Source organism: Pocillopora verrucosa, chromosome 11 (genome assembly GCF_036669915.1).
Source record: "Pocillopora verrucosa isolate sample1 chromosome 11, ASM3666991v2, whole genome shotgun sequence".
NCBI classification, from domain to species: Eukaryota; Metazoa; Cnidaria; class Anthozoa; order Scleractinia; family Pocilloporidae; genus Pocillopora; species Pocillopora verrucosa.
Window position 1 is genome coordinate 18992719 of NC_089322.1, and position 25000 is coordinate 19017718.

A 25000-nucleotide genomic window follows, 5' to 3' on the forward strand; every position below is an offset into this window, starting at 1 on the left:
CATCAAATCCTCTTGTTTTTGTGATTCCTTTGCTCCCCTACAAGCAAGCCATTGCTTAGGAATTGCAACTGTATAATGTTCAGCTGATTTTGGTAATTCAGCACCAGGTATATAGCTTTCAACTAATTTCAACTCAAAACAGCCCCATAGTGTGCTTTGAAGCAAAACTGAGCCAGTCTCACACACAACCTCAAAATGGCCAATATTTCCCATTGATTTGGGATTCAGTTTTTCAACCATACTTGTCACTATTATTGATAAAGCAACAGAAAAACCATTTTGTTAAACTCTATTTTGAATCCAAATTTTCCCATGAATTGCTATTTTGAAGAATTTTTTGTTGTGTGATATTGAGACTGGTGTAGACATTGATCTATGTCTCAAGTGACTACAGGACTCTCTTGCCCTTTGAGATGGAATCTCTTCTAACCAAATAGAACATAGCCTTTGTAATTAAACTGAATTTACTCTAATCATGGCTGGCGGGCATTCTTTAGCATGCTTCTCTTAAAATGTGAATGTTCAGGGAATGTTTCCCTTTAACCCTTAAGAGTGTTTGGCTTCTAATTTCTCCTTAAAGTAAAGGTCATGAGAATAAAGGAGATGATCTCCAGTTTAAGAAGCTCCAGATTGTTTAACAAATTCTCCTAGGTGGTACCACAGAAAATGTAAAGAGAACAGTGTGGAGAATATAATTATATATCTAACTTAATCTTAATGTTATTTCTTAACCTCTGTGTGATAGACAGCCAACAGAAAGCATTAGCCAAAAAAAAAGTGTTGAAACCATCAAAATTAGTCTTGCATTTTCATTAATTTACTATTTTTTAGATTCAATTCGTCAAACCATCAAGTATAACAAGCTGGTGTCCACTTCTACAGGGGACTTGCGCAACAATCCTCAGGCTGAAGTGATGGCTAAGATGAACTTGTTTCATGCACAGCGTAATCTGTACATTTCTGGATTTTCCTTGATTCTTTTGATGTAAGCTGTGTTATTAAGTATTAACCCTAAAACTGATAGAAATGATTGCAACAGAACTTCTCCTTACCATATCACCATATTATCCAGTAAATAGGAAATGAGAGTTGAGGAAAGTATCAGCTGCAGTAAGTGGTTATTTTCTTGCAAGAGCACATGATTCTTTTGACTAAGTTTTAATGAAAATTGAAATGGTCAGAATGGTTAACTGCTTCTTGCGTCTTTGGAGTTAAGGGATTTAATTATTGCTTTTGAAATGAGTGAGTCCCAGGCAAGAGGCATGTTATAGGAACCATTTAACTTGAGTTTGAGCCCAAAATTCTACCATGGATCTCTTTGTTGAAAGTCTATATATGGAAATGAGGAAAACTGAACTATTAATAGTAAGTACTGTATGGGAAAATAATTTAAAGAAGTTAGCATCACTTACCTGAAAATGATCAGTCTGCTTGATAACACTTTTTTATCATGGAAAAGTAAGGAAATTTTGAAAATCAATTTTTGTGGCTATTGTAAATTTTCACCTTGTTACCCTTCACAGAGTGCTACGTCGTAATGTTGCAAGGCTTCTGTCCGAGGTAGAGACAGGGATGAAAGATGAAGATAAAGTAAACCAAGTACACAAAGAATTGAGAGAAGCCTTGGAAGATAAATCCAAGGAGCTATCTGAACGATCTGAAGGTGCTGCTAAGTATAACACTTTTTAACAAGGGGGGGGGGGGGGAAGGGGGGGCAAGGAAAAGGTTAAACTGTCTTCAACCATTTAGCCCTTTCACTCCTATGATCTGAATATGACACAGAAGGAAAAACAGAGACAAAGACAGAGACAAAAGATGAAGATAAAATGAACCAAGAGTTGAAAGAATTGAGAGAAGCCTTGGAAGATAAATCCAAGAAGCTTTCAGAACGATCTGAAGGTGCTGCTAAGTATGACACTTTTTAACAAGGCGGGGGGGGGGGGAGGGGTGGGGAGGTCAAATTGTCTTTAACCCTTTAGCCCTTTCACTCCTAAGATCTGAATATGTATTCTCTATACTGTTTTTCCAACATGTCTTTAAAATTTAGCTCTGAGGATTTATTGGCCCTCAGTTAAAGGCTTCTTTTCTTCATGTCTCATTGCCTTTCTGCACTAAAATGTATTGATACTGTGAGCAGAAAGTTGACTGTTTGATGATCGCTCCAGGGAGGTGAACTTCTCCATACAATTTCTATACATCACCCAGCAGAAAGGTAATGAGAAAACACAACCAATCAGTTGACAGGTTTTGTCTTGATATAACATAAAATGCTATCAAATAATTTTCAAGGAACTGTGTTCTTAAGCAGCTAAAAGGAAGCCCCCTTAAACATCAGGATGTATTTTCTCTTCACTGTTCTCTATGCATTTCCTAAAGTGCTGACAAAAGGAACTTGTTTACCAGTCAAGAGCTTCTTTAGCTGGTGATCATTTCCTTAACCCTTTAACCCCCATGAGTGACAAAGACACAATTTCTCCTTACAATATCAATGCAGTATCAAGCAGATAAATGATGAGAATAAAGAAAAATATCAATTAGGGGATTATGAGTTCAATGTCAAATTCTTCTAACTAACTCCACAAGAACTGTATGGTGGATGGGAAGTTGAATTACTAATGCGATCTTGGAAGTTAAAGGGTGAATGTGTGATTCAGGGGTAATATTGTGGAGAGAAATTAGGTGTCTGTCACCCTTAGATGCAAAGGTTGGTGGTTTACTGTTATAAAACCATAAAACCAAAATCAAGATAGTAACAACAGCCCAGTAGTAAAAAAATATCATAAGGAGCCAATCAGAACTCAAAGTTAAAATAAACAAACTACCTGAAGCTCAGGGAACGTTTCACATCTGATTTGTTGCACATTTTTGACCTTTTCTGGTTTGGTTTTAATCCTGGCAGAGCTTGAAAGGACGAAGAAAGATTTGGCTGCATTGAAAGAACGGAATGCTGGACTGACACGACAATACGATAATCTTTTGGAGGAATATGCTAAAGCACAGGTGGGAGGGGAGGGTTGGGAGATGGGTGTAGATTTAGCCTGAGAGCAGGCCCTTGTCACTTGCGCTGCAGGACACGCCTTTCTCCGCCCGCAGGAAGGTTTGGGAGGAGTCGGGGAGCGATTTACCTGGGGTCTGGCACTAAAAATGAGGGCCTGAAAGGACGCTATTGTCTTTTCATCATCTGCGTTCGCCCACGAATGCAGCATTCTGATTGGTGAAAAAATGACAGGTCCTGTCATTTTGAAACAAACTAGTACTTTATATCGATGTCAACGCAGACCTCACGCCAGCTTGTGACTTGTTCAAGGCTTCACATATCCTGCGGACGAAGAAACACTCGTGCCGAAGCGCTGATAATGTTGGCCGGCTCATTGGGAATAAGAGGTTCTAGAAAGGACGCAGAATTAATGTAGAAGGAGATTTATGGGAGTATTTACCGTAAAGAAATAAGGAACTAGGATTGTAAAGAGAATCAACTGGTTTTCTCGTAAAACTTTTTGAGCGTTTTGAAACTCGATCCTCCAGCCTCAAAACTCGACTCTCGATTCCCGAATATTTCGAGAATCGAGGTTCCAAGTTCGAGTTTCGACTCGAGATTGACATTTTACCAGTTACCGTTACCCCCTGAGGTTTGTTTTAATTACTTTTGTTTTTCTTCCATCAGGCCAAGCTGGGGAAAGACGAGAACAAAACAGGAGAGGAAAAGAAAGACAACTGAGGACACGTGACCATCATCTGGATTATTTAATAATTATTATTAGTAATATAACACATTTATTTGATAGAACAGATCTAAAGATAGCTCGTCACATAGTCTCTGTTTAAAGCTTGTGAGAAAACTTAGAAGTCAGTAACAAAAATCGCTGTGATGCTTGTGTGAAAGTTGAAGTAAGTTTGCATAAGATTTTATGTTAAAAAAAAAAAGAGAGAGAGAACTGAATTAGTTGTAACTGTGCAGAAACCTTAGTGAGAGACTTGACCATCAAGTGTTCTTCCTGTCAGTTAAAACACAGTGAAAATGAATTATGTTGACACTCAGGTAATCTCCTCAATCTCAGTTTCCCAAATAGTCTTTTAGGCCTTTAACTTCCAAGATCTGATTGTATATTCTCCCCTCCAGCTTTTACACAATTCCTGGTAAAATAAGTGAGACGAATTTGGTATTAGATCAAGATAACAACTTCTACCTGATAAGTTTGGGTATTCTCACTTGCTGACATAGGTCTGTGTGGAGTCCACAATTTTGGCGGATCGATTTGGAATCTCTGTTGTCGTGGAGGCGAAATTATCATCTAGCTTACTTCCCTTTCAGACGTTAACTCTAATATCAGTCCAAAACGGAAACCCATGCTGAATCGCCTTCAAATGTCAAATCTGTATTCATTTGTTTTCGAGCGCCGCAGTGCGCTATGACAGGATTTAAAATGTTCAAATCACAGTTCTGTTTAAGATAACTCCTTATCAGTAGCCCCATTGCATAAAGTTCACGTTGATGGATATTGTATGATTTCGACAGAATCCTTTCGGGAGTTATGAAACGAGCTGAAAGATTCTAGGGGCAAACTTTTTTTTAGTACAGGGGTAAGCTCGCAAAGGTATTCGGGAGTGAACTTGTAATGCGGTGAAACCTCCAGTTGTTGGTTAATACAGTCAATCTTCTCTCGTGCGACCACCTTTAGAGCAGGGGAAACGGTCACTCAAAGGAGGTGGTCCCCGTAAAACAAAGATCAAAATATAACTCCAAAAATAAAGGAGAAAAATTCAATTGCATCCACTGAAAGAAAACACTTATTCTTCTCTCATTGGTTTAATGACGCAGTTATACAAAGTTTTTCTTAAAAAATCCTAATTCTGAAACAGTCTTAGCGTACTCTACGCGTCTTTTTAACCCTTGGTTTTTGTGACAAGCACATTGGCAGTTTGAAACAGAATCCCTTTTAAATCACTAGAAATCAATTGCCACAAAAACTTTAAGTGACATGGCCACATCATTTGAAATTTGTGCGTATATCTATATGCCTATTTATAAATTAGTTTTGACCCATCGGCGTAACCCAAAGATTTCCTTTTATCTTGATGATGGTCCTTATTGGAAACAAAAAACAAAAGAGCTTTGACAAATTTAGGGCCTCAAAAAGGGTCGCGTAAGGTGAAGAAGATCGAAGAAGGGACGCTAATTTAAGAGTTCTTGAAACGGTATTTGGCAAAGAATTCTAACGAGCATTTATAAGGAGGTCGCTGAAGGGAAGTAGTCGCTTCACAGAGTGATCGTTCAAAAAAGTGGACTACGCGACTTGAAAGAACATCCAAAAAAGGTAATGACCACCAAAAAAAAAAAACATTTGATAACTTTATCATTCTTCATAACAAGGAGCACAAACTATGTACACAACACATGGTGCAGATCGAGTGAGTCAAACAGGAAGGCATGCTAAGTAGCTGATTACTCCACACATTGTGCTGTACAAGAGCACAATTGATCCCAATCTATGGACACCGAAAACACCTCCCGCTCGAGCCATCTCTCGTAGTTATTCTTGAAATCGCTGCTCAAATCGATCTTCTCTCCTAAGACGCTCAAAACGTCGTTATCTACCGGCTGATACTCGTCTTCTTCGACGCTTTCTCCCAGGCGGTCGCCATTCTCGAAGCCGTATCGACGGTTGTTGAAGCGATCTACACATGTGCGCAAAGCGTTTTCTTCACCTTGGAAGTCCCAGGGCCGGGCATCAAGATCTATTGATTAAAATAACAGTTGGATAACTTTTGAAGGCCTTTAGATCACAGTACGAGTGCGAGCTCTCATGATAAAAGTTAAGGGGAAATATGTTTTGAAATAATTGGCCTACCAAACTCGTACCATTGAACAATTGTTTGTTAATTTCTCTAATTGCTCGTTAGTATTTTGTCAGTCTTGGTTCCACTAAAAGAATATTGTGACAAATATAATTTCAAAGCAGTGGCAGTTTCGCGCGAATTTTTGGGTGTTTTAGTTGGCTGTCACGTTCTGTTTCCTGCTTGGCCATTGCAAGAGGGAGAAATTTTCAAGGGAGAAATCATTCACATGACTTGCGCCGACCAATAAGAGGTCAAATCCACGATGAATGATGTGCTCACCGTTCCCATAAGCCCAATCGTCATTGAGCCGATGCCGGACCCTTTGGTAGATCGCGGACATAGTCTTCATGTTACTCTTTCTCCAGTTCCTTCCTAAAAACTTAGTTTGCGCCTTCAGCAACTGAGAAAACAAAACAACGTAAAACGAATAAATAAACAAACACAAATTCATCAAATTTGGATTACTTTATTCATCTTACCCACCAGTAAAGGCAATTTCCTACTTCCAAGAACCTCACTTAAAAGACGAGGCAAATGTTCTCGCTTTTCCCCTCGTGACCTCCCCAAGGGTGGATCCAGGTTATTTTTATCGACGGGGGAGGGGGGGGGCAAGTCCAAGCATTTATTCAAAAAGGCAGAGAAACTTTTTTTAAACTAGACCCTAAATAAGGGGAGATATATTTCAAGACAAATAAAATTACATATACTTCATATTGAGTAGTAAAGTGCGTTTCTGTCGTTGCAAGAATTTAAGGGTCAGAGAAGTGTTAAAAAAAAACAAGAGAAATCTGACGCGGGAAGGGAGGGCGAGGGGAAGGGCTTCGGACTTCTGAGATCCTCTACATGGATCCGACAGTGTTTCCTCGTGTTTCTCTGGGATGCTTCCCTACGACATTTTTTCCTATTCTAAGACGTACTTCCATCAGTATTTGTTAACAATAATACAATTCTTAAAAAGGTTCAAATGCCAATTTCATATTTTCCTTGGAAAAGAATAATACCAAAAACTTTACTAACCTTGAGAACATATAATTGAAGGAGTTCGTGTTTCACCTTCAACACACGCTTTAAGATTGGAGCGGATTTGAACACAACAAGCATCTGAAAGACAAGAGTAAGTAAGTTAAAGTAAAGCCTTTATACGGGCCCAAGTGGCCCATGGGGCCGGTGCTTAACTCCGGTTTTCTTAGCATGAAGCGGCTAGGAGTATTGCTACTCCTCCCTGGATAGGATGCTAGTCCATCGCAGGGTTACCCCCAGCATATTTGCTGATGCCCATTTGTACACCTGGGGTGAAGAGAAGCACTGTGAGAGTAAAGTGTCTTGCCTAAGAACTCAACACAAGGACCCCGACCAGGGCTCAAACCCGGACCACCTGATCCGGAGTCGAGCGCACTAACCATGAGGCCACTGTGCCTCCACATCTGAAAGACAAGACTCTTGTTAAAAATGCAACCAGTTTCCTATGTCACTTTTGGCTTCGATCACTTTTAAGTTTTATCACCTTTTATACCATTTTACTCGATTATATGAATCTTACTTTATACTTTTGGAAGAATATTGGAAGGGAAACTAAAAAAACGAAGAAACAATACACTGAAGCTAAAACAAAGAAAACTTAAAAAAGATATTCAGGTGTACTTCACTTGAAAAAGTTAAGTCGAGTTAGATTCGAGGGTATGTATTCTGCTAGTTTTTGAGAATATTTAGCTTGAAGCCGAGACTACCCTGATATCAATGTATTCTTGGTGTTTGCGTATAGTCACAATTACAAATACGAAAAAGGGCTAACCCATTACCTTCACCCCATAACTGTCCAAGGGCTAACGGACGGGAAAAAAACTAAGACTAATGAACAAAAACAGCTACTGCAAAAGAAGTTTCGTTTACCATTGTGCGCGAGTGTTTCCATTTGGTGAGTTTTTGAAGAATGCGTACAAGGTTAATGCATGAGAACAGATTTCTCCAACAGCAGGCTTCCTGATCAGCGTTTTCCTGTAGAAAAAATTTCACACAGTATCGTAAAACTGAAACAAAACCGTTACGCCAAGTTGTTTATTTGATATCGGGGATCAACCCCGCGCTGTCCACGCCCTCTCACGGCTTCCCGCTCGTCTGCAAGGCTCTGGGCAAAAAGAACCGCCAGCTTCGGAGTGTAATCAGAAATAGGAGAAATCTTCGGCTAAATTTCGATGGCCTGGACTTTTATTTTTCAATTACATGCAAAAACATTTTCCTTTTATCTCGTACTACTCTCCTGCTCAATGAAAGCACTGCATGAACAACATGACGTTGCCATTTCAGGAAAATGTTTACGTAGGGGCACTTTTCAGTCATTACTCACCAGGCTTTCGGCGGTGAGCTCCAAAGGGTCACCCAGGATGCATGCTGGGAAGTCAAGTTGAGGTATGCTATAAAGAAAATACAAGCTAAGCTGGTCAAGGTACTGATCAAACGGTGAGACATGGTTCGCGAAGTCTTTTGAATTGACAAGTGACTTAATTGGGTGAAATAGAACCAAGTAACTTCAGAAAGACGGTCAGGATCAAGAAGGGCTAAACATGAATTACTGGAACAATTTTTATCTCTTCAACATGGAAATATTCAAAGGTTAAATGTACTTCTATGAAAGCTGAATGGTAGTTTGTTTGCTCTCTTTTGATCCCAAGATCAGTCACCAGATTCTTAACACTAGTCTTAAGAGATAAATACTGCAGCCAGTAAGGAGAATTGATATTTTCAGTTAAGAAAAGAGACAGCTTACTTACGTGTTCTTAGCAGCAACAAAGGCGGAAATATTTTGATTCAGGTATTTCAGAATAAGAGGAATACAGTTGGCGAAGACGAGATGTTGGCTCATGTACTCAAACTGGTAAAAAGAAAAAAAAAATTAAAAAAACAAGGCAATTTAGATGTCGTAAGAAATGTGCGTCAGCTACTCAAGAAGGGAAGAACTGCAAATCACTAGAAACATGATTAAAGTTAATTTCTACCTCACCTGATAAATATGATTCATCTTGTAATGTTTAAGCAAAAGAAAGAGAATTGCTGATATGGCTTTCACTATGATCTCCTAAGGATGAAACAGAACACAGTATTGAAGGTACGGAAGAAAAAGACCCTCTAATCAGAACAAGATTTCAAGCAAATATTTGTGGAATTCTCACCTTGTGTCTGTTAACATCAATTCCAAGTTTCATGGACGTAAGAACTGATGAGCTGGTATAACAAAAACATTATTAAATCAATTTTTGTGAACACTGGGCACATATAAAAAAAAGCAAAAAAAAGACAAAATGAAACATACAAACAAACAGAACAATCAATAAGAAACAAAATAAACAAAAACAAACAAAATAAAGAAAGACACAAACAGACAGAGGCACAGAACAGAAAAAAAGGAGTACACACAAAACAGACAAACAAACAAATAGCAAAACAACAAAAAAAGAGAACAAACGAACAAATAAACAACAAATGACAGAACATACAAACAAATAAACAACAAATGACAGAACAGACAAATCAAACAAACAAACAAACAAAAAGATCCAAAAAGCAGACAGATCTGTTATTGTTGTCTCAACAAATTCTTCTATTTGTGTGGGTCGTGTTGGTTTCTGCACTAGGAAATTTTTATTCAGTTCGTGTCAACCCAACTCGCGTTAGTTCACATACCTCAATACAAACGAGCGAGTTTATCGAACTGCGTGTCTGAAAGAGCCCTTGACGAAAAAAACGAAGGAGGCAGTTTGTACTTGTGTTTTCAATTAATTTTTGCGACGAACAGCTCGTAATGTTAAGAGTTCTTGAGGAATATGAGTGCTTTGATAAAAAGCAAGGTCAAAGGCTTGTAAGTAAAGAGCAACACTAACGGCATATCCTGTGGAAAGACGTCGGCCAAGATGTTGATCGACTCAGTTTTAGGTTTGGCTGTTGGTGCAGCAGCGAGGAGGATCTTCAATATGGCAATCTGAAAAGTGAGAAAAACCGTGTGGTCGTGTGGTCTGGTCGTTTAAGCAGGTGTGGTTCACAAAACGACTATTGCTGGTAGTAGAAGCTGAGTTGATGGTATAGTCTGATCGTCCGCAAGAAAGTAGTCCTGAGAAGGACTGTTGTTTGTAGTAGTGTTTTGAACGCGTAGTCTGATCGTTCGGGTGAGGAAATTTCTAAAGAACAATTTATGTATTAGTTACTGATGTTTCGAAAACCTCAGCGAAAACATTATCAGCTTCGAGTCATTGAACCCCTAAGGCTCTCGGCAACAGTCCTTCCCAGGACTACTCTCACCGAGACGATCAGACAACACGATCAAACACTACTCCTGGGCTCAAGCCACTCAATGTAGAAGACTAAAGTTACTAGACGAGACCCTAATATGTGTCACTCTCTACCTATTTCTCTACTTACCACATACTGAGGTAGATTTGGAAGCATAGCTTCGTACAGCTGTTCCACTCGGTTTGAAGGCACGTTTAGGTTTCCCTGCAAAAATCCAAATCCTTTGATCAGGTGAGACACTTAATAATTCGAGAAAAAGCTGCATAATCAGTCTTAGAGGCTGCCTACTGCAAAAATGGTGCACTCTACTGGTGTCACGACGGCTATAAAACACTGCTTTGCGGACGGAAATAGGCTACCCATGTTAACATAATCGGCCTATGAATGTGTTCGTTGCTGAAACTTGAGCGTACAGCAAAGTGTTGAGAATCAAGAATAGTGAGCACGAAGAAATACGCACTTCGCGTGGAGCGGGAAATAAGTAAAAAGTGAAAAAAGAGAGACGTTATGCTCTTGAAAACTTGTGAATGGTAAAAAGCGCGGGTGAAAATTCTTCCTCTTCTTAAGGGCGGGAAACATGTAACAGGAGGAAAGCGCGGGAAAACATGCTAGTGCCAGTCTGCCACTGAGTGCGAGAAACCAAACACAAGTGAAAGGCGCGGGAAAACAAGCAACTGGTACTGGACGCGGGAAACCATCCGACGCTACGCACGTAAAATGGTCACCAACCTTTGTGAAGGGTCTGTTCATTGCTTCCTCTTCTTCCTTGATTTGAATTTCCGACAAAGACACATACATGTGCTAAGCAAGACAAAAAAAATAAACGAATTAGATAAATATTAATAATAATAATAATAATAATAATAATAACAACAATAATAATAATAACAACAATAACTACCGGAAAACATTTCAACGATTTCGCATGTCGCATGCTGGCAATGAGGGTCAGCGCCGTTTGAGAATGTTAACTTATCATGCTTCAGAAAACTATGGGTTCATCTCCTAATGGATGCTTCCCTTGGCATCCCCTTGCTTGCGTTTAAGTCATTCTCGACGAAAGAAGCGTTCCCATAAGGTTGTGACATGCTAACAAATATGTCACTGCGTTAAACCTTTTTAATCATTCAAATTTCTATGAATGTCCAAGTTATTTTGCGTGACAGCGTGCCTTTCATATGTTTTCCTTTCAAATTCTGTGTGAGAGATTGGCGCCCAGCTGGTTGCTGATCCTCTTGTGCAAGAACCAACGTTTGACCTCTGTGCTCCAACTTATTGGTGGGGAAAAGATTACGTTGTGTGACCAGTCCAAACAACGACTTAGAAGGAGAGTATTACGCTCATTAATTTGGTCAGAAAATGAAAATGTTTGAGTAGCGCGACTTGTCTCAGAGGAAAATATTGCACAAGTCAAACACATGTTAGGAAAATTTTCCATCGTCATCTCCAGAAGGCTCGAAGTGAATTGATGCTATCCTTATGTCACGTCCAAGTGACTTGTCACTCAATGCACTAGTAAAAAGACAAATTAAATTGAGCAGGAAAAATCTTTACCTTCTTTAGAATTGAAAGTCCTTCATGTATTGGGCCGGGAAGTCCCGCAATCGTTTGGCAATCTCTATAAAAAAAAGAGAGAGCTTAACACTGGAGATCGATATGGTCAAGAAACTGAAAGGAATACAATGAAACAGAATAAGACAGATGATGAATTTCGAGTCCGGAATAAAACGAAAAGAATTGTTCTTTCTTCTGGTCACGAGCTTGAGACAAAAACTAATCTGAGTCCCCACGAGCAACTGAACCTCCGCCCTTCGGATACGGCGCTTCGATGCTCTACCACAAAGCAACAGAGACACCATTGAGGAGTAAGCCATTTCCAGGTTCATATGTGACACTCATCCCGCATACTGCGAGGATGAACGATGCCGAGTGCGTAGTGCGGGTAAACCGAAAATTGGAACATCCTGCTCCATAAACAAGCGATGTTGATTAACAAAGACAAAAAGACTATATAAAGATGGTCCGCGAAAATGACAATAGGGACCTTAGGCAAACCACGACGACGACGGCAACGAGGACATGGAAAAACAAAAGATCTAGTTGGCAGAACAATGGCTCAGCACGTGCGTTTTAAAACTTTGTACATTTCTTAGCCGTCCCATCCAAAACAACAACGTAAAACCACCACAATTTGCGTCGTCTGCGAACCGAAACCGCGACGGCAAATTATGTTAATTTCCATTTGGAACTCAACGCTTCTTTTATACGTTATGCTGAAGTTGAGGTGTGGCGCCGTATGAGACGGTAAACAAATGCAGCCATTTTGAAATTCTAATTAACGGCAGAAATTAATTTTTTTTATCGAAGTCTCCGTCCTGACTGCTTAAGGTCCTTATTAACTACGTGTAGCCCCGTTCACACGAAATTCGAACAATCCGAAAATGAATGAAATATTTTTCGTCAAATCCATTTTTTTAATTGTTTCCGAGGATTTCATTGTTTGCACGATCACGTTTCATTGCCACTGATTTATCTTTAAAATCTGCTCCTTGATCTTGGTTTTCACGGAAATGTTGACGTCAAAAGCACTTCAATAATATTCTTATTTTGCACTTCCAAGTTAACTCACAAACGTAATCAAAATTTATCCCCTCCTTTAACTTTTCCAACACTATCTGCAGACAGGTATGAGCCGACAAACTTATTAACCGGCGGGTGTTATCTCGATACGACACGTCAATCTCTTTACTTATTGACGAGGAAATGGTTAGCGAACAAAGAATCTCTGTTCATTTATCGAGACTTGAAGACTTTTTAAAATCTGAGGTTTAAGGACAAAGAAATAACCTTCCTGCTTTCCCTTGGCACATGAAGCCAGGTTAGAAAGTTCATTGCATGTGTGTCCATCAGAATGACATAAAATGTGATTATTTCAAATCTAAAAAAAGGAAGGAAGGATTTGAAAATTAAGAACTGAATTAAAATGCTTATCGACTTACATTAAACAAATTAATCTTCTTCATGGGAGACTCGCGGTCGACAAACAAGAAGCTTTGAACGCTCAAAGGCCTGGAATTCCCTATTATTGGATTACGGATAAGAAAATTCAAGATCATTGATAATCCGTCTTGATCGTGATAAAGAATTTTCCTTTTCCCAGAAAAATAATTATATTGAACTCACTAAACAACAATGAATCCCTCAGCGTAAATCCAGAAAGATTTGAAAGCTGGCCAAAGTTATAATTTTATCGTAAAATCGGCAACGATTTAAGGAAAAAGTGCTACAATTCATTTAAGTGTAATCATTGTAAAAGCGATTGCAAATCAGACTTAATTTGAAATCCTTTCTAAAAACCTGCCCTGAAAGACTGAAAATCTTAAGATAATTTTCCTGTTGCCTAGCAAAGATGTTTATCTCTGATACAATTAGCATAAATTTATTATACAATGCAGTCGTACATTTTGTGCTGCAAAACGTCACTAATTGATGGTAACAATTTGATTCACTTGAAAGTTCTCAAAAGAATTAGCTCTGAGAGTTATGTTTTTAAAAATCACTTGCTAACTTGATATTGTAAAGACATTTTGAAAGGTTAAGGGTGAAAGCTAACTCAACGAGATAGCTGAAGTGTTATGGCAAACTTGGTAGCAACGAAACTCCAGTCGCATCAATTTTCGCTGGCACGGGAACTTCGCGACGTCGATTTCTCCCTAAGAGAAACATGCTTTAGAACTATATTAAAAACCTATTATTTCCTGTCTGTCGAGGGGGCGTAACTGTAACAAAAATCTTTTATAAATGAAAATATCATATCAAGAAAGTTAGATGCCCCGGCAAGAAATTGGATAACATTTTCAAAACACTTAAGATATGAATTTGAAATGTACCTCCCTGCTGTTTCTCTTAGAAGTTTAAGCTTTTTTATTACTTTCTACACAGGGATTCATGATCATAATCGTTTAAATTAGAGAAAAAATACAAATAAGAGTAAAAATTGTCAGCGCTACTGAGTTATTTTTTAGGAAATCTAAATAATGATCTCAAAGGGACGTCGACCTTGGCTTTTTTTTGTTAAAGCGCAGTCTCTATTAAAGCGTTCCAGTGCATTTCGATTCACAACTTGATTTCTTTTAAACTTTGGCCCCGAATCTTTCCTAGTCGTCGCTCTATGAGCGATCTATTGTTTTGTTTATAACTCAGTTAACGAGAAAGAAAGAAATCACTAAAAGTCGGTATAGATTTGTAAATGGTCACGTTGATCCAAAATATTTCTTACTGTTCATTTGGAAAGTGTTCTTATAAATATTAATTAAAGTGCAGTAACTTTAAATTGGAAAATGTAGCCTGTAAGCCTATGATGCAGAACGCGACGTGAACTAATTTATTCGAAGGTTCATAGCTCAAAAGTTCTCATTAAATCGCCAGAAAATAATATTTTCATGAAATACACCCGACTGCTTTTAAGAGACTGCGTCTTAAATTCACGTCAATTGACAAACGTTGGAGGCTACAAAAGGACGGAAACGTATGCAGGAAACTCCTGCCCTTCACGAGCCGCGCCTATGAAGTATAACTTATACTTGACGTTATCCGCTCTGATATCGATATGCTGAGTACTTTTAAGTAGCTGTCGACATATAAATCCTCACTTATTAGAAAACTATCGGCAAATACGATCTGCATGAAAAAGCATCAAATGCTCAAACTATCTGGCAGCAGACACTACCAGGCCACAGGGGTAGAGGCAGGATTTGTCACGAGGAAGGGGTCCTTCATGTACTTATCACTCGCATTTGGAGATTTGCCAGTTCGCCTTTTTTTTCCAATTAATTTTTTCCTTAACAACGAGAAGAGAGTTAAGTTGCACCCAGAGTGGAGGAAGACTATAAAACTCATACAAAGTAAAATAGTCTTCCCGATTTATTTTCGGAGGGTTGGGTAGGGCGGCACAAAGGCAAGAAGAGCCCCATGATAGCTAACAACTCAAGATTTTGTACAGAAGTTTGTTAAACCGCAAAGTAAAGAACGTCAACTTTAAACGAAATAACTGGGAAATTTTACAGTGCTACATTAGAGTCCAGTGATGCTGATGCTACTCTTCAGCTTGATCCAGCGTTTATCCCTGCCCTCGAAATACGGAGACAAAATGGCGTCTAACAATCTTTGTCGAATTACTTGAGTCTAGTAATACCTGTTTTTGAAATAACGACTCCACCAATAACTTTAAATGAGTTTTCTCCACTAGATTTTACTTATGAATCTCTCAATTATTTTTTCCAAGAATAATAAATAGCAATATGGCCGAGAAAAGGTTATCCTACAGCGCTACCAATTAAGGCGCCGAAGGTTTTCCGCAAAATTTTCACGCGAATCAAAACTAACTCTCACCTTTCCGACACTCCGTTGCTTAATGCTCAGCCAAAACTACAGAGAAATTTATTGTAACAACTCCCGCTATTGCGGAGTTACGGAATATACGAGCACATGAGTTAGTCCTCAAAACACCATATTTACTTTCCATCTCTCGTTACAACGTACAAGTTGGACGCATTGAATAACAAATTTGTCTTCTGCTGTCTCGGAATGTTTATGTGTGACCTGCACTGCATGATTATCCTTTGAGGTTATTGTAAAATAAAGATTAAAAGAACTGGCTATCATGAAGCAGTATAGAAGCTCATATTCTGCCTTTCACTTTAAAACCTAAAACTGGGTCATTTTATCACCAACCGCTATTGTAGGCTTTCGCTGTCGTGGACGCCGAACGTGGCTGCTGTAAGGCGAGAGCATTAACAGAAGGTGTTTTTCAAAGACTCAATTTCAGGGTTATAATCACGATAATGGTTTAATATCCAGCGATAAGAATAGCCGATTGATATCTGGTGAAACTAAATCGGATTGCATATCTTAACTGGATCGAAAAACACTTGAGCCAAGATTCGCGCAACTAAAAGGAGTCTTTCACCAAGTTTATCACAATAGAGGCGCGTTTGTTCTTTGACTTTTTTTTTGTCACGTGTGGATCACACCTTTGTTTTCTCTTTTACCTCATGGACTATCCCTCTTGATGAAAAATTCGAGTTCGGGTCATAGCGAAAACCGCAGGGATAAATGAAAAGTTGGTATAAAAAACACTTTGCGGTATGGTCTGGCCACGGGCCTAATGTAACTGAAAAACACAAAAAAATTAGTTTTGCTTAATTCATCTTAATGACACAAATCTGCGCGAACAACAAAATTACATTCTATCACCTTTTAACTTTGCGCTGTCGTCGCTCACCAAAATAACACAAAAACAAAACTGAAAGTCTTCATCTGGAAAACAATACATGTAATATATCTCACGACTTCACACCTGTTGATATCGCAAGCCGTTCGGGACATCAAAGTCCACTTTAGATTAAAACCTCGAATACCCAGAGCGTCGAGAGAAAACTTCCTGTAGTTAATAATCTTAGTACACGCTGTGCATTGGACGTGCAAAATTTCTGTAGGCCACAGAAATTTACTACCGAATCGCGCAGTTAACGACGAACGAGAAAGGTTCGTTCAGCTGCACTATGAAAAACACGCAGCTTGGTATATTTATTAGGTGACAGCTTGCCTGGAAGTGACTGCGAATAGTAAACACAATATTGAATAGATGAAGCGCCGATTATTAAGTGACGTCATTGACCGATAAAATTCACTGGTACGCCGGTGCTGGGCAGTTAATCAAGGTGTCGCACGATTGTGGTTCGTTCTCAAGCTGAAGCGTGATATGTGCGATTCTCGTTCTGCCACAAGACAACTTTAAAATGCCACGATCATTTCTCATCAAGAAGAAGCCCGAAAAAGCGACCAGGAATGCAGTGCATGATTCAAAAGCGAAAGGTGAGCCTTGATATTCCCTCCGTGCACTTGTCCGTTGTCCCAAGGGTAACAAGTGTATTGTTGCCAACAAATCCTGCTCGCCGAATCTCCGACTTCGGCCCCTAAATATCTCCCTAATCTGCTCCCCAGAACTTATCATTCTCTTCTCAGTTGATTTTCACTTCTCAAATACCATTTTTGAAAGTGAAACAAGCGCAAACCGGAATTTTTAAGGGATTGCGTACTTATCATACCACGAGCTTAATTGCATGCTCTCGTTTCGTAACCAACAGGTCGTCAACTTGACCTCGAACAAGAAACGCTTCCAGATTCTTCATTTATTCGAAAATCTGTTCTCGAAAACGCGCGTTTACAGCCATGGATCGATTTTAAGACATCTCACATATATCCTGCCGAGGTTACAGCTTACCAAGTTTTTGACGGTCACGTATATACAACGCAACCAACACCGAAATACGAAGAGGCATCGCCAGCTTTGGTAAGCACAGAATCACCGCAAAGTGACGGGAAAATTTCCCACGAGAAAAGCCGTACGAACAAGAAACTCCGTTGCCAAGAATGTGAAAGAAGTTTCAACACTGTGGCCGCGTTGCGAAAACACCAACATCCTCGAAAAGAGTTCGCATGCAAGTACTGTGAAAAAACCTACGTCTCTCTGGGTGCGTTGAAAATGCACATTCGGACGCACACTCTTCCGTGTAAATGCACCATCTGTGGAAAAGCTTTCAGCCGTCCGTGGCTACTACAAGGTCACATTCGTACGCACACGGGAGAGAAACCGTACAAATGTCCAAGCTGCGATCGAGCTTTTGCTGATCGATCGAATTTACGTGCACACCTTCAGACACACTCCGTGGTCAAAAAATACAGTTGTTCGCAATGTTCTAGGTCTTTCTCTCGCATGTCCCTGTTACTCAAACACCAGTATTCGTGCGGTGATGATTTGAACTTACCGTGAATTTCCCCTAACATTCCAGAGCTGATAGAAAAAAAAATTTTTCCGCAAAATGTGAACGAATTTTTTTCTCCGGAAATGCTTGTTTTTGCTCCACGTTCTTGCTGAGGAACAAACATTATTGTCGACCACTAAATGACCCACAATATGTGATGTGATGCAAGTAAGAATTTAGCGAGAGTAGATTTTTGATCGGACAAAATCGGAGCGGGAACAAGGAACAAATTGTAAAGAATACGATTTCTTTAATTAAAACACGAGATGCATTTTTTTTTATAGACGTATCAAAAAGAATTTATAGAAATAAAACTCTCATTTGTGACTTAATCGAAACGTCTAGGATTTCATCTAAGGAGCTTGGCCATCACATTAAATTTGATGCCTTACGTCTCTAACGTCCCCAATCTACTTGAAGCACGTGTGGTCCGTGATATTTTTAAGCGATAACCTAAATGTAGTATTCTGAAAAGTATTGTCTAGAGATTTCATAAATAAATGGAGTTTTAACAAACACTTGAGCCTCCTTTGATGTTGAACGTGACCGGGCAAGCGATCGAAACACCAGGTGACAGCTGAAAGTAACGCCCGCTAAAAGAGTAAATATTTTGTCGATTGAATACTTCTGAAAATTCGCAACAAACGAGGGCGGGAAATAAGTCGAGTGAACGATTCTCGAAATCGAACGAACACTTTTAATTCCTACGATTAGATTCCAAACTCTCCCTGCTTCGTGAAATTATTTCCTCTTAAATTAGTGAGGAGAATTTGGCATAATATAAAAAAAAAACGCCTTCTGACTGATCAGTTTATCTTTTACTCTTCCCCTGCCGGCTGGATTTTGTATTGAAGTTAGAAGGAGAAGTAATCAAAACAAGAGTAAGAGTGCATCAATTAACCACATCTACGGTCTTCCCACGTCTATCGGGCAGGATGGATGAGTATTATTTGAGTGCGTGAAGGAGTATTTCCCTTTTTTTATCGCGATCTTCGCGTTTTATTTATCAAGTTTCAATGATTACAGAAAAGAGAATGATTGGGTAAAATCTCAGATTTCCAATTTAAGCGTATTCTCTATTGAGAGTATCTAAAATGCATTCCGTGTCACAGTAGCTGGAAAGTATGGTGGTCCTGGAAGTAGGCCAACTTATTGCGTTACTTTTAGTCAATCTCCTTGCTGTAATTAGTCTAGAAAATTCATTTGAAATACAATAACAATAAAATCTAACAAAATATGTTAAACTGAAGCCATCTGTAACTCCTAGTCTCCTTCGTAGTTGTTTTTAAGAATTTCATGAAATGCTCCCTTCCTACTACTCCCTCGCAAGAGGTTTGCGTGACATCGTAAAATGGGATGTCACGTAAGGAAGTTGAAGTTTAGGCGGAATTTTGAACACCCCAAAGTTTATTAGGGGTTTCGAAGCCTCCACGAGCACTATCCTTCACGGATGAAAAGTCGTCGGAATGATCTTTGAAAGTTTGCGAGTGCACAACGCTATTTTAGGGTGGTCCATCCTCTCAAGTTTCACAAACAAGATAAAGTTACAGTGGATGTTGGCACGATATACACGTGAGCACACGCTGTTATCTCTCGAGTAATCTTCGACTGAATATCGACAGCAACCACTGTAGAAAACTTGACTTCATTGCGACTTAGCCATTCGTGTCTTTCCGCGATCGATGCCTGCTAAGTGTGTTTATAGCTGCGAGCAGGTCCTCAATATAGCGCTGTAGGACGCGTGCTTCTCCGCCCGCGGGAAGATTTGAGACGACTCGGGAAGTGGATTGATTGCCGAGGGCTCTCGCTTACTCGCGTTGCTCAAGGTCAAGTAAAAAAACAAAAAGCTCGCGCCAAAACACTAAAAACGAGAGCTTGTTCGCACGCTGTGTGTTTACTTAGTTCGTATCGGTTCCTTGAGATAATTTTCTTCGTTTTAATTGATTGACTCTTTGTGATAATTTTCTTCGTTCTGATTGGCCGTCTGATTGGCCGTTGGGTTTATCTTAGAGTTTTGTTTCAAGAAACTCGATCGAAAGCTCTTGGAAAAAAAAAGAAAAGAAAAGAAAAGGACGACAAAAGATAGAACTAATAATTCATCTTTAAATGTGATACGTTAATTTTCCTCTTACCCGCGTAGCTGAAAGCCAACAAACTTGTTCCTGGTATTATCCAAGAAAACTTCCACGTCTTTCTGCCTACAAAAGAACACGAATTTCTATTTCACCAAAAGTTTAAATAGTGTGGAACACTCTCATATATATCAGTATATATAGTGTGGTACATTTTCATATAAGTTAAAGAATTAAAGAGGACGCATCGATTCTCAGTGACTCTGAGTTTCAAATTCTCCTTGTCAGCACCTTAGGAAATGTATAAAGAACAGTATGGAGAATATTCATACTGATGTTAGGGTGTAACGGGTTAAGCAAAGAAGCGCGAAGCCTAGGGCCGTGTTTCGCTCGCTCCTTCCTTCAAAAGCCTTTTAATATAACACTGACAATCGACGTATGGAATGATTTCTTACCGAAAAAAAAGGGGGGGGGAGAAGGGAAGGAGACACAAAGCAGAACAAATCGAGCAATCAGATATGGCAATGCCCCTGTAACCCCCAACCCCTTCCCTCTTGGGCCACCAACATCCCATTGCTGAATCCGCTACGCCTTAATTACATTTAGCCACATTACATTTGTACCTGACTTTCGGTCGCAGCTTTGGTGGTCTGTACGGCGGTTCTTCTTCACTCCTATCCCACACAATCTCTCCATTACTGTCACTATCTGTTCCCGACAAGGGTGGGGTGTGGGGAGCGGGCGTCCTCTCCTTAACAGTGGGTTGTTGTGGAGGGCACTGTACTTCATAGCTGGCAGGTAAGCCCCGGGCAACTCTAAGAGCTTCTTTCTTCTTCGCGAGGTCTTCTAATCCACCCAAAGAAATCTGTAGAAGTAAGGAGACAGAGAGCGTTTCGAATGACAGTCGTATGACCAAACTAAAAGGAATCACATTAGTCCATCAGAACAAAGTGAAAGCTCAAGAACTTAGAAACGACTGGTAAAAATGGTGATGTGACTCTTCTTAATCTTAAAAAAATGACATCAGTTTGCAAGTTCTCCTTACTCTTATCAACACGTTTCTTATGGTGCTCACAATGAGAATTTGTAAAACAATCCAGAGCCTCTGAGGTTTAATGTTTGATTCAGGGGCGATACTGTTGCAAGTACAGTTTTACAGCGACATTTTTATAATATTTTATAATATTTAGAATACTTGGACATGCAGTATGTTATCAACCGCCAAATATTTCAAAACAAAGGCTGATTACATTTCATTTAAGCCACATCGTAAAGTCTCTTGCCAACAGGCCCTCATTGGCACTGCAAAACGCGTGTTTCTCCGCTTTTGTGCCGAAGCGCTGATAATGTCATGGGGCTACATGACTCAGGATTTCGGGCGACATGACGAAAAGTTTGCGACGTGACCGCTTACCTGCTCGCAGGCTACGAAAGTTCAAACACAACAACTCACCAGAATAGTTTTCCACAGAAGGAGGAGAATTTTTTTGATCGGAAAATGAGGGCAGCTACCGGCGCAGTACTTTAAAATCATTTCAAGTAAAAGGATAGGCAGTAGCTCATCGCCACCCAAAGGTTGACCTGAAAAAAAAAAAAAAAAAATTAAAGTATTTAAAAGTACGTGACGAGTACCACTAACACAGATTGTATTACAATGTGGAATTTACAGGAATGCACCATAATTTTTTTGTCCACCTTCTTCTGGTCATCTTCAGAGGCATTTTTCAATCAGCTCGCTAACTTAGTAATGAATAAGGGGGGCATGTTTCTAGGGAAACTGTAGTGCTGCTTTGGTGGAGCTATTAAAAGATATGAATCTGTAATGATTCAATTTAGCACCCTCGTTCCAAAAAGCGCCCCCCTCGAATTCGTTTTGTTTAAAAAGTGCCCCTATTCTACTAAGGGCCCCTATTGAGTAAGCACCCTCATTCCAATAGGCGCCTCTAGACCAATAAGGGCCCTATTCCGTTTCAGTGATAACATCTTCCTTTCATTGCTCTCATTAAGCCTCGTGACAAAACTGTTCTCCTTGTCTCAGTCACTTAACTATTATGTCCATGTGAGTGCACAGTTCTTTCAGTTATTTTCAGTCCTTTTCAAATAAACATCGAAGCTTTGTTACAAATTCTGCTGTTTCTCGAAGGAGAAATAAGCGCTCTACCCCTAATAAGCGTCGTGTTTCGAATAAGCGCCCTCCCTTGAGGTAACTGAAGTGAATAAGCGCCCCGGGCGCTAAAACGGATCATTACTGTAAGTTAATAATGAAACTTGGCCACCGTAGAGAGTTTCTAAAGCTGACGTTCCCAGCGTTAGCCCTATGTCAGAGAGGATACATTCGAAATGCCTGACGCTCAACACGCTAGCTTCAGAAACGGTGGCCTATTTACATTATCAACTCAGTTGGTCAAACCAAATCAACTTGCCAACTGCCAGCAGGGATAGAAGAAACCAGAAGGAGAGACGGGTGTACATACTCAGTTCGTTGAAAAATGCATTCTGTGCTTGAGCTAACTCAACTGATTCACTGGGATCTGCACATCGCATCACCTCAACTATTGTGTAGATGATGTTGAGATACACTCTAAATTAAAGAGAAAAGAAATAGTATTTACTGTGCATAATTGTAAATCCACAGTCACTGGTGAGTCATTTGGATAAATGCCCATATAATTCACCTCACCCTTTCACACCCAAGATCTCATTAGGGATTCTCCCTACAGTCTAATATACATTTCTCATGATGTTGGTTTGGAGAATAAGGTATTGAATCAACTAAAAATCTCTTAATTGATATTTTTCTTTATTCTCATCACTTGTTTGCTTGATATTGCTTTGATATTGTAAGGAGAAATTCTGTCTTGGTCACTCATGGGAGTTCAAGGGTTAATGAAGCAAAGTACTAGTATGTCTCCAATCTTAGATTGTAGACTTCAAGGTTCATTCTGGAGTATGCCTTTACGGAATTTGTGCAATTCAAAATAAAATGCTGCATGAATCTTACTTCTAAAATGGTGCCCAAGGATAAGTACTACTTAACAAATAGATTCCAAGTTGCTGTGCATCTGTTCAGTGTCACTGATGTTCTTACCACATTTTGACGTCCTCTGTGATCTATTACTGAACAGATGCACGGCAACTTGGAATCTATTTGTTTTATATAATAAAGAATTAAAATATACGGAAAATAGTTTTAATGACGACGTCATCTATACGTCTGTCCTTCAATAGATCATAAGTGAGAACCAATCAGAATGCCTGCATAACTGAGCTTATTATATAATTTCAAATACAGTGTATAACAATCTTAGACCCTACCATGTACCCAATACATGGAAGAAAACTCCAACCAATTATCAGTGCATAAAAAAAGAAAAAACTCATTCATTATTAATTTACCTTAGCATTTCACTATCAGCTATGGACACTGAAGGTTTATGTAAGGCTGATATTGCAGCATCAGCATTCCTGCAACAAAAGAGTGTGCTTTTTGAGTAATAGTGATAATAATAATGTAAATTATGCAAAAGATATTCCACCAAGGTGGCACTTCTTTTCCATTGTTTTCAGGTGAAATTGGAGTTTGGAAAGTTGTTTTTTTCCTTGGAGCAAGGACAAGTACCAACAATAAACACCAGATCCAGGAATCAAACCTGGGCCACAGTGGTGGGAGGTGAGCACTCGCACCCCTGTCCCATCCATGCCCCCTCAGTAAAAATTCTGGAATGACAAAATTGCTGCAGAACAGTGCTTTAGAGTAACCCTTCAGTAAAGTGCTTCATATAAGGACTTACTACACCTCAAGGTACGATTATCAGAAACTGGATATCACCTATGGTGTCATATCAATATAACTTTCAAATTCACATGGAAAAGCTCTCTCTGGTTCAATTTTGTCTTTAAAACAGAAGCTTTTGGCTTTGAGTCCAAAGCCTTAAGAAGTTTTTAAGACTTCCAAACAGAAAATATTTTTAAATGCTTAAACTTGTGTTACAAACCCTGTAAAACTCAATGAGAAGAAAAAGACTCACTCAATCTCCATGTTTAGAAGCTGAATGAGAAGTGGCATGATACCTATCTTGTACAACAGGAAGACATTATGCTGTGACTGCAAAAGTAAAGGACCCAAACAGCTCAAAAACCTCATGAAATGTTTATGTAGTAAAACATTAACCCTTTTAAACCCCAACAACAATATGCATATTCCTCCATATTTGTTTCACAATCAAAAGCTTCCTTAGTTGGTAATCATTTCCTTTATTCTCAAGACCACAAGACCTTCCTGTGTGATTCAGGGGTTACATTGTAGGGAAAAATTAGAGGCTAATCACCCTAATGGGTTACAAGGTTGAGGTGTTGAGAAAGGGAGCTCTCCTTATACAAATTCTCTCATCTACCTTTAACCCTTCAACACCCAGATTAAATTTGTAATTCTCCTTACTGTCAACCATACAATTCTTATAGTGTTAGTCCAGAGAATTTAGTACTGGATTAACTAATTATCCTCAAATTGATATTTTTCTTTATTCTCATCTCTTACCTGGTTGACATTGTATTGATATTGTAAGGAGAAATTCTGTCTTGGTCACTCATGGGAGTTAAAGGGTTAAGAGTAGATACTTGTATATCAAGACTATAAAATTTTTTTTTTACTTTGTAGCCTTGGGAGTCATGCAACCATCTCTCAAGTCTCCTTCTGGAGAAAAGCGACTTGTACACAGGGGGGAAATTTCTAAAGAAACTGTGGTGCTGTGTTGGTGGAGAGTATAACAGGGTAATTTGGTATTATCAATGGAGTTGATGACATAATTTGGCCACTGACAATAGTTTGAAAGCTGACATTTTTTGATGGTTAGCCCCTCATCAGGACGCATCTTTCCATGGTGGCCATGTTACATTATCAACTCAGCTGATAATACTGAATTAACTTGCATACAAACTTGAATTATAAATAACGTAATAATAATTGAATGAAGTAATTCACAG

At 39.2% G+C, this 25000-nt stretch overlaps 3 protein-coding genes across 3 annotated transcripts in view; 2 read left to right on the forward strand and 1 right to left on the reverse strand.

Moving 5' to 3' along the window:
• Window positions 1-4802, forward strand: part of LOC131787341 (B-cell receptor-associated protein 31-like) — a 6857-nt gene extending 2055 nt beyond the window's left edge. Inside the window, exons 3-6 of the mRNA XM_066174375.1 lie at window positions 832-985; window positions 1524-1663; window positions 2900-3000; window positions 3665-4802. Coding sequence (XP_066030472.1) covers window positions 832-985; window positions 1524-1663; window positions 2900-3000; window positions 3665-3718 — 449 coding nt within the window. The 3' untranslated portion in view covers window positions 3719-4802. The remainder of the gene's footprint in view (window positions 1-831; window positions 986-1523; window positions 1664-2899; window positions 3001-3664) is intronic.
• A 533-nt stretch (window positions 4803-5335) lies between these two features.
• The window catches only part of LOC131787292 (striatin-interacting protein 1 homolog), a 23017-nt gene continuing 3352 nt past the window's right edge, over window positions 5336-25000 (reverse strand). The window contains exons 6-23 of the mRNA XM_066174374.1: window positions 24046-24122; window positions 23414-23482; window positions 22492-22598; window positions 21471-21598; window positions 20641-20882; window positions 20078-20143; window positions 11674-11737; window positions 10849-10920; window positions 10249-10323; window positions 9714-9811; window positions 9006-9057; window positions 8837-8911; window positions 8607-8707; window positions 8183-8249; window positions 7729-7833; window positions 6856-6939; window positions 6118-6238; window positions 5336-5736 (exon numbers count right to left, since the gene is read on the reverse strand). Of these exons, the coding sequence (XP_066030471.1) occupies window positions 5444-5736; window positions 6118-6238; window positions 6856-6939; window positions 7729-7833; window positions 8183-8249; window positions 8607-8707; window positions 8837-8911; window positions 9006-9057; window positions 9714-9811; window positions 10249-10323; window positions 10849-10920; window positions 11674-11737; window positions 20078-20143; window positions 20641-20882; window positions 21471-21598; window positions 22492-22598; window positions 23414-23482; window positions 24046-24122 (1896 nt within the window). The 3' untranslated portion in view covers window positions 5336-5443. The remainder of the gene's footprint in view (window positions 5737-6117; window positions 6239-6855; window positions 6940-7728; window positions 7834-8182; window positions 8250-8606; window positions 8708-8836; window positions 8912-9005; window positions 9058-9713; window positions 9812-10248; window positions 10324-10848; window positions 10921-11673; window positions 11738-20077; window positions 20144-20640; window positions 20883-21470; window positions 21599-22491; window positions 22599-23413; window positions 23483-24045; window positions 24123-25000) is intronic.
• Window positions 16584-18463, forward strand: LOC131787293 (zinc finger protein SNAI2-like). The gene is made up of 2 exons (XM_059104395.2): window positions 16584-16995; window positions 17268-18463. Exons 1-2 carry the CDS (start codon window positions 16920-16922, stop codon window positions 17951-17953), a joined length of 762 nt encoding a protein of 253 aa, XP_058960378.1. The 5' UTR covers window positions 16584-16919; the 3' UTR covers window positions 17954-18463.

Excerpts from the sequence above, each read along its gene's own strand:
- LOC131787293 (XM_059104395.2), top strand. The coding sequence starts at position 16,920 with ATGCCACGATCATTTCTCATCAAGAAGAAGCCCGAAAAAGCGACCAGG. Across the intron at positions 16,996-17,267 it reads GCATGATTCAAAAGCGAAAG|GTCGTCAACTTGACCTCGAA; the intron begins GTGAGCCTTGAT and ends CGTAACCAACAG.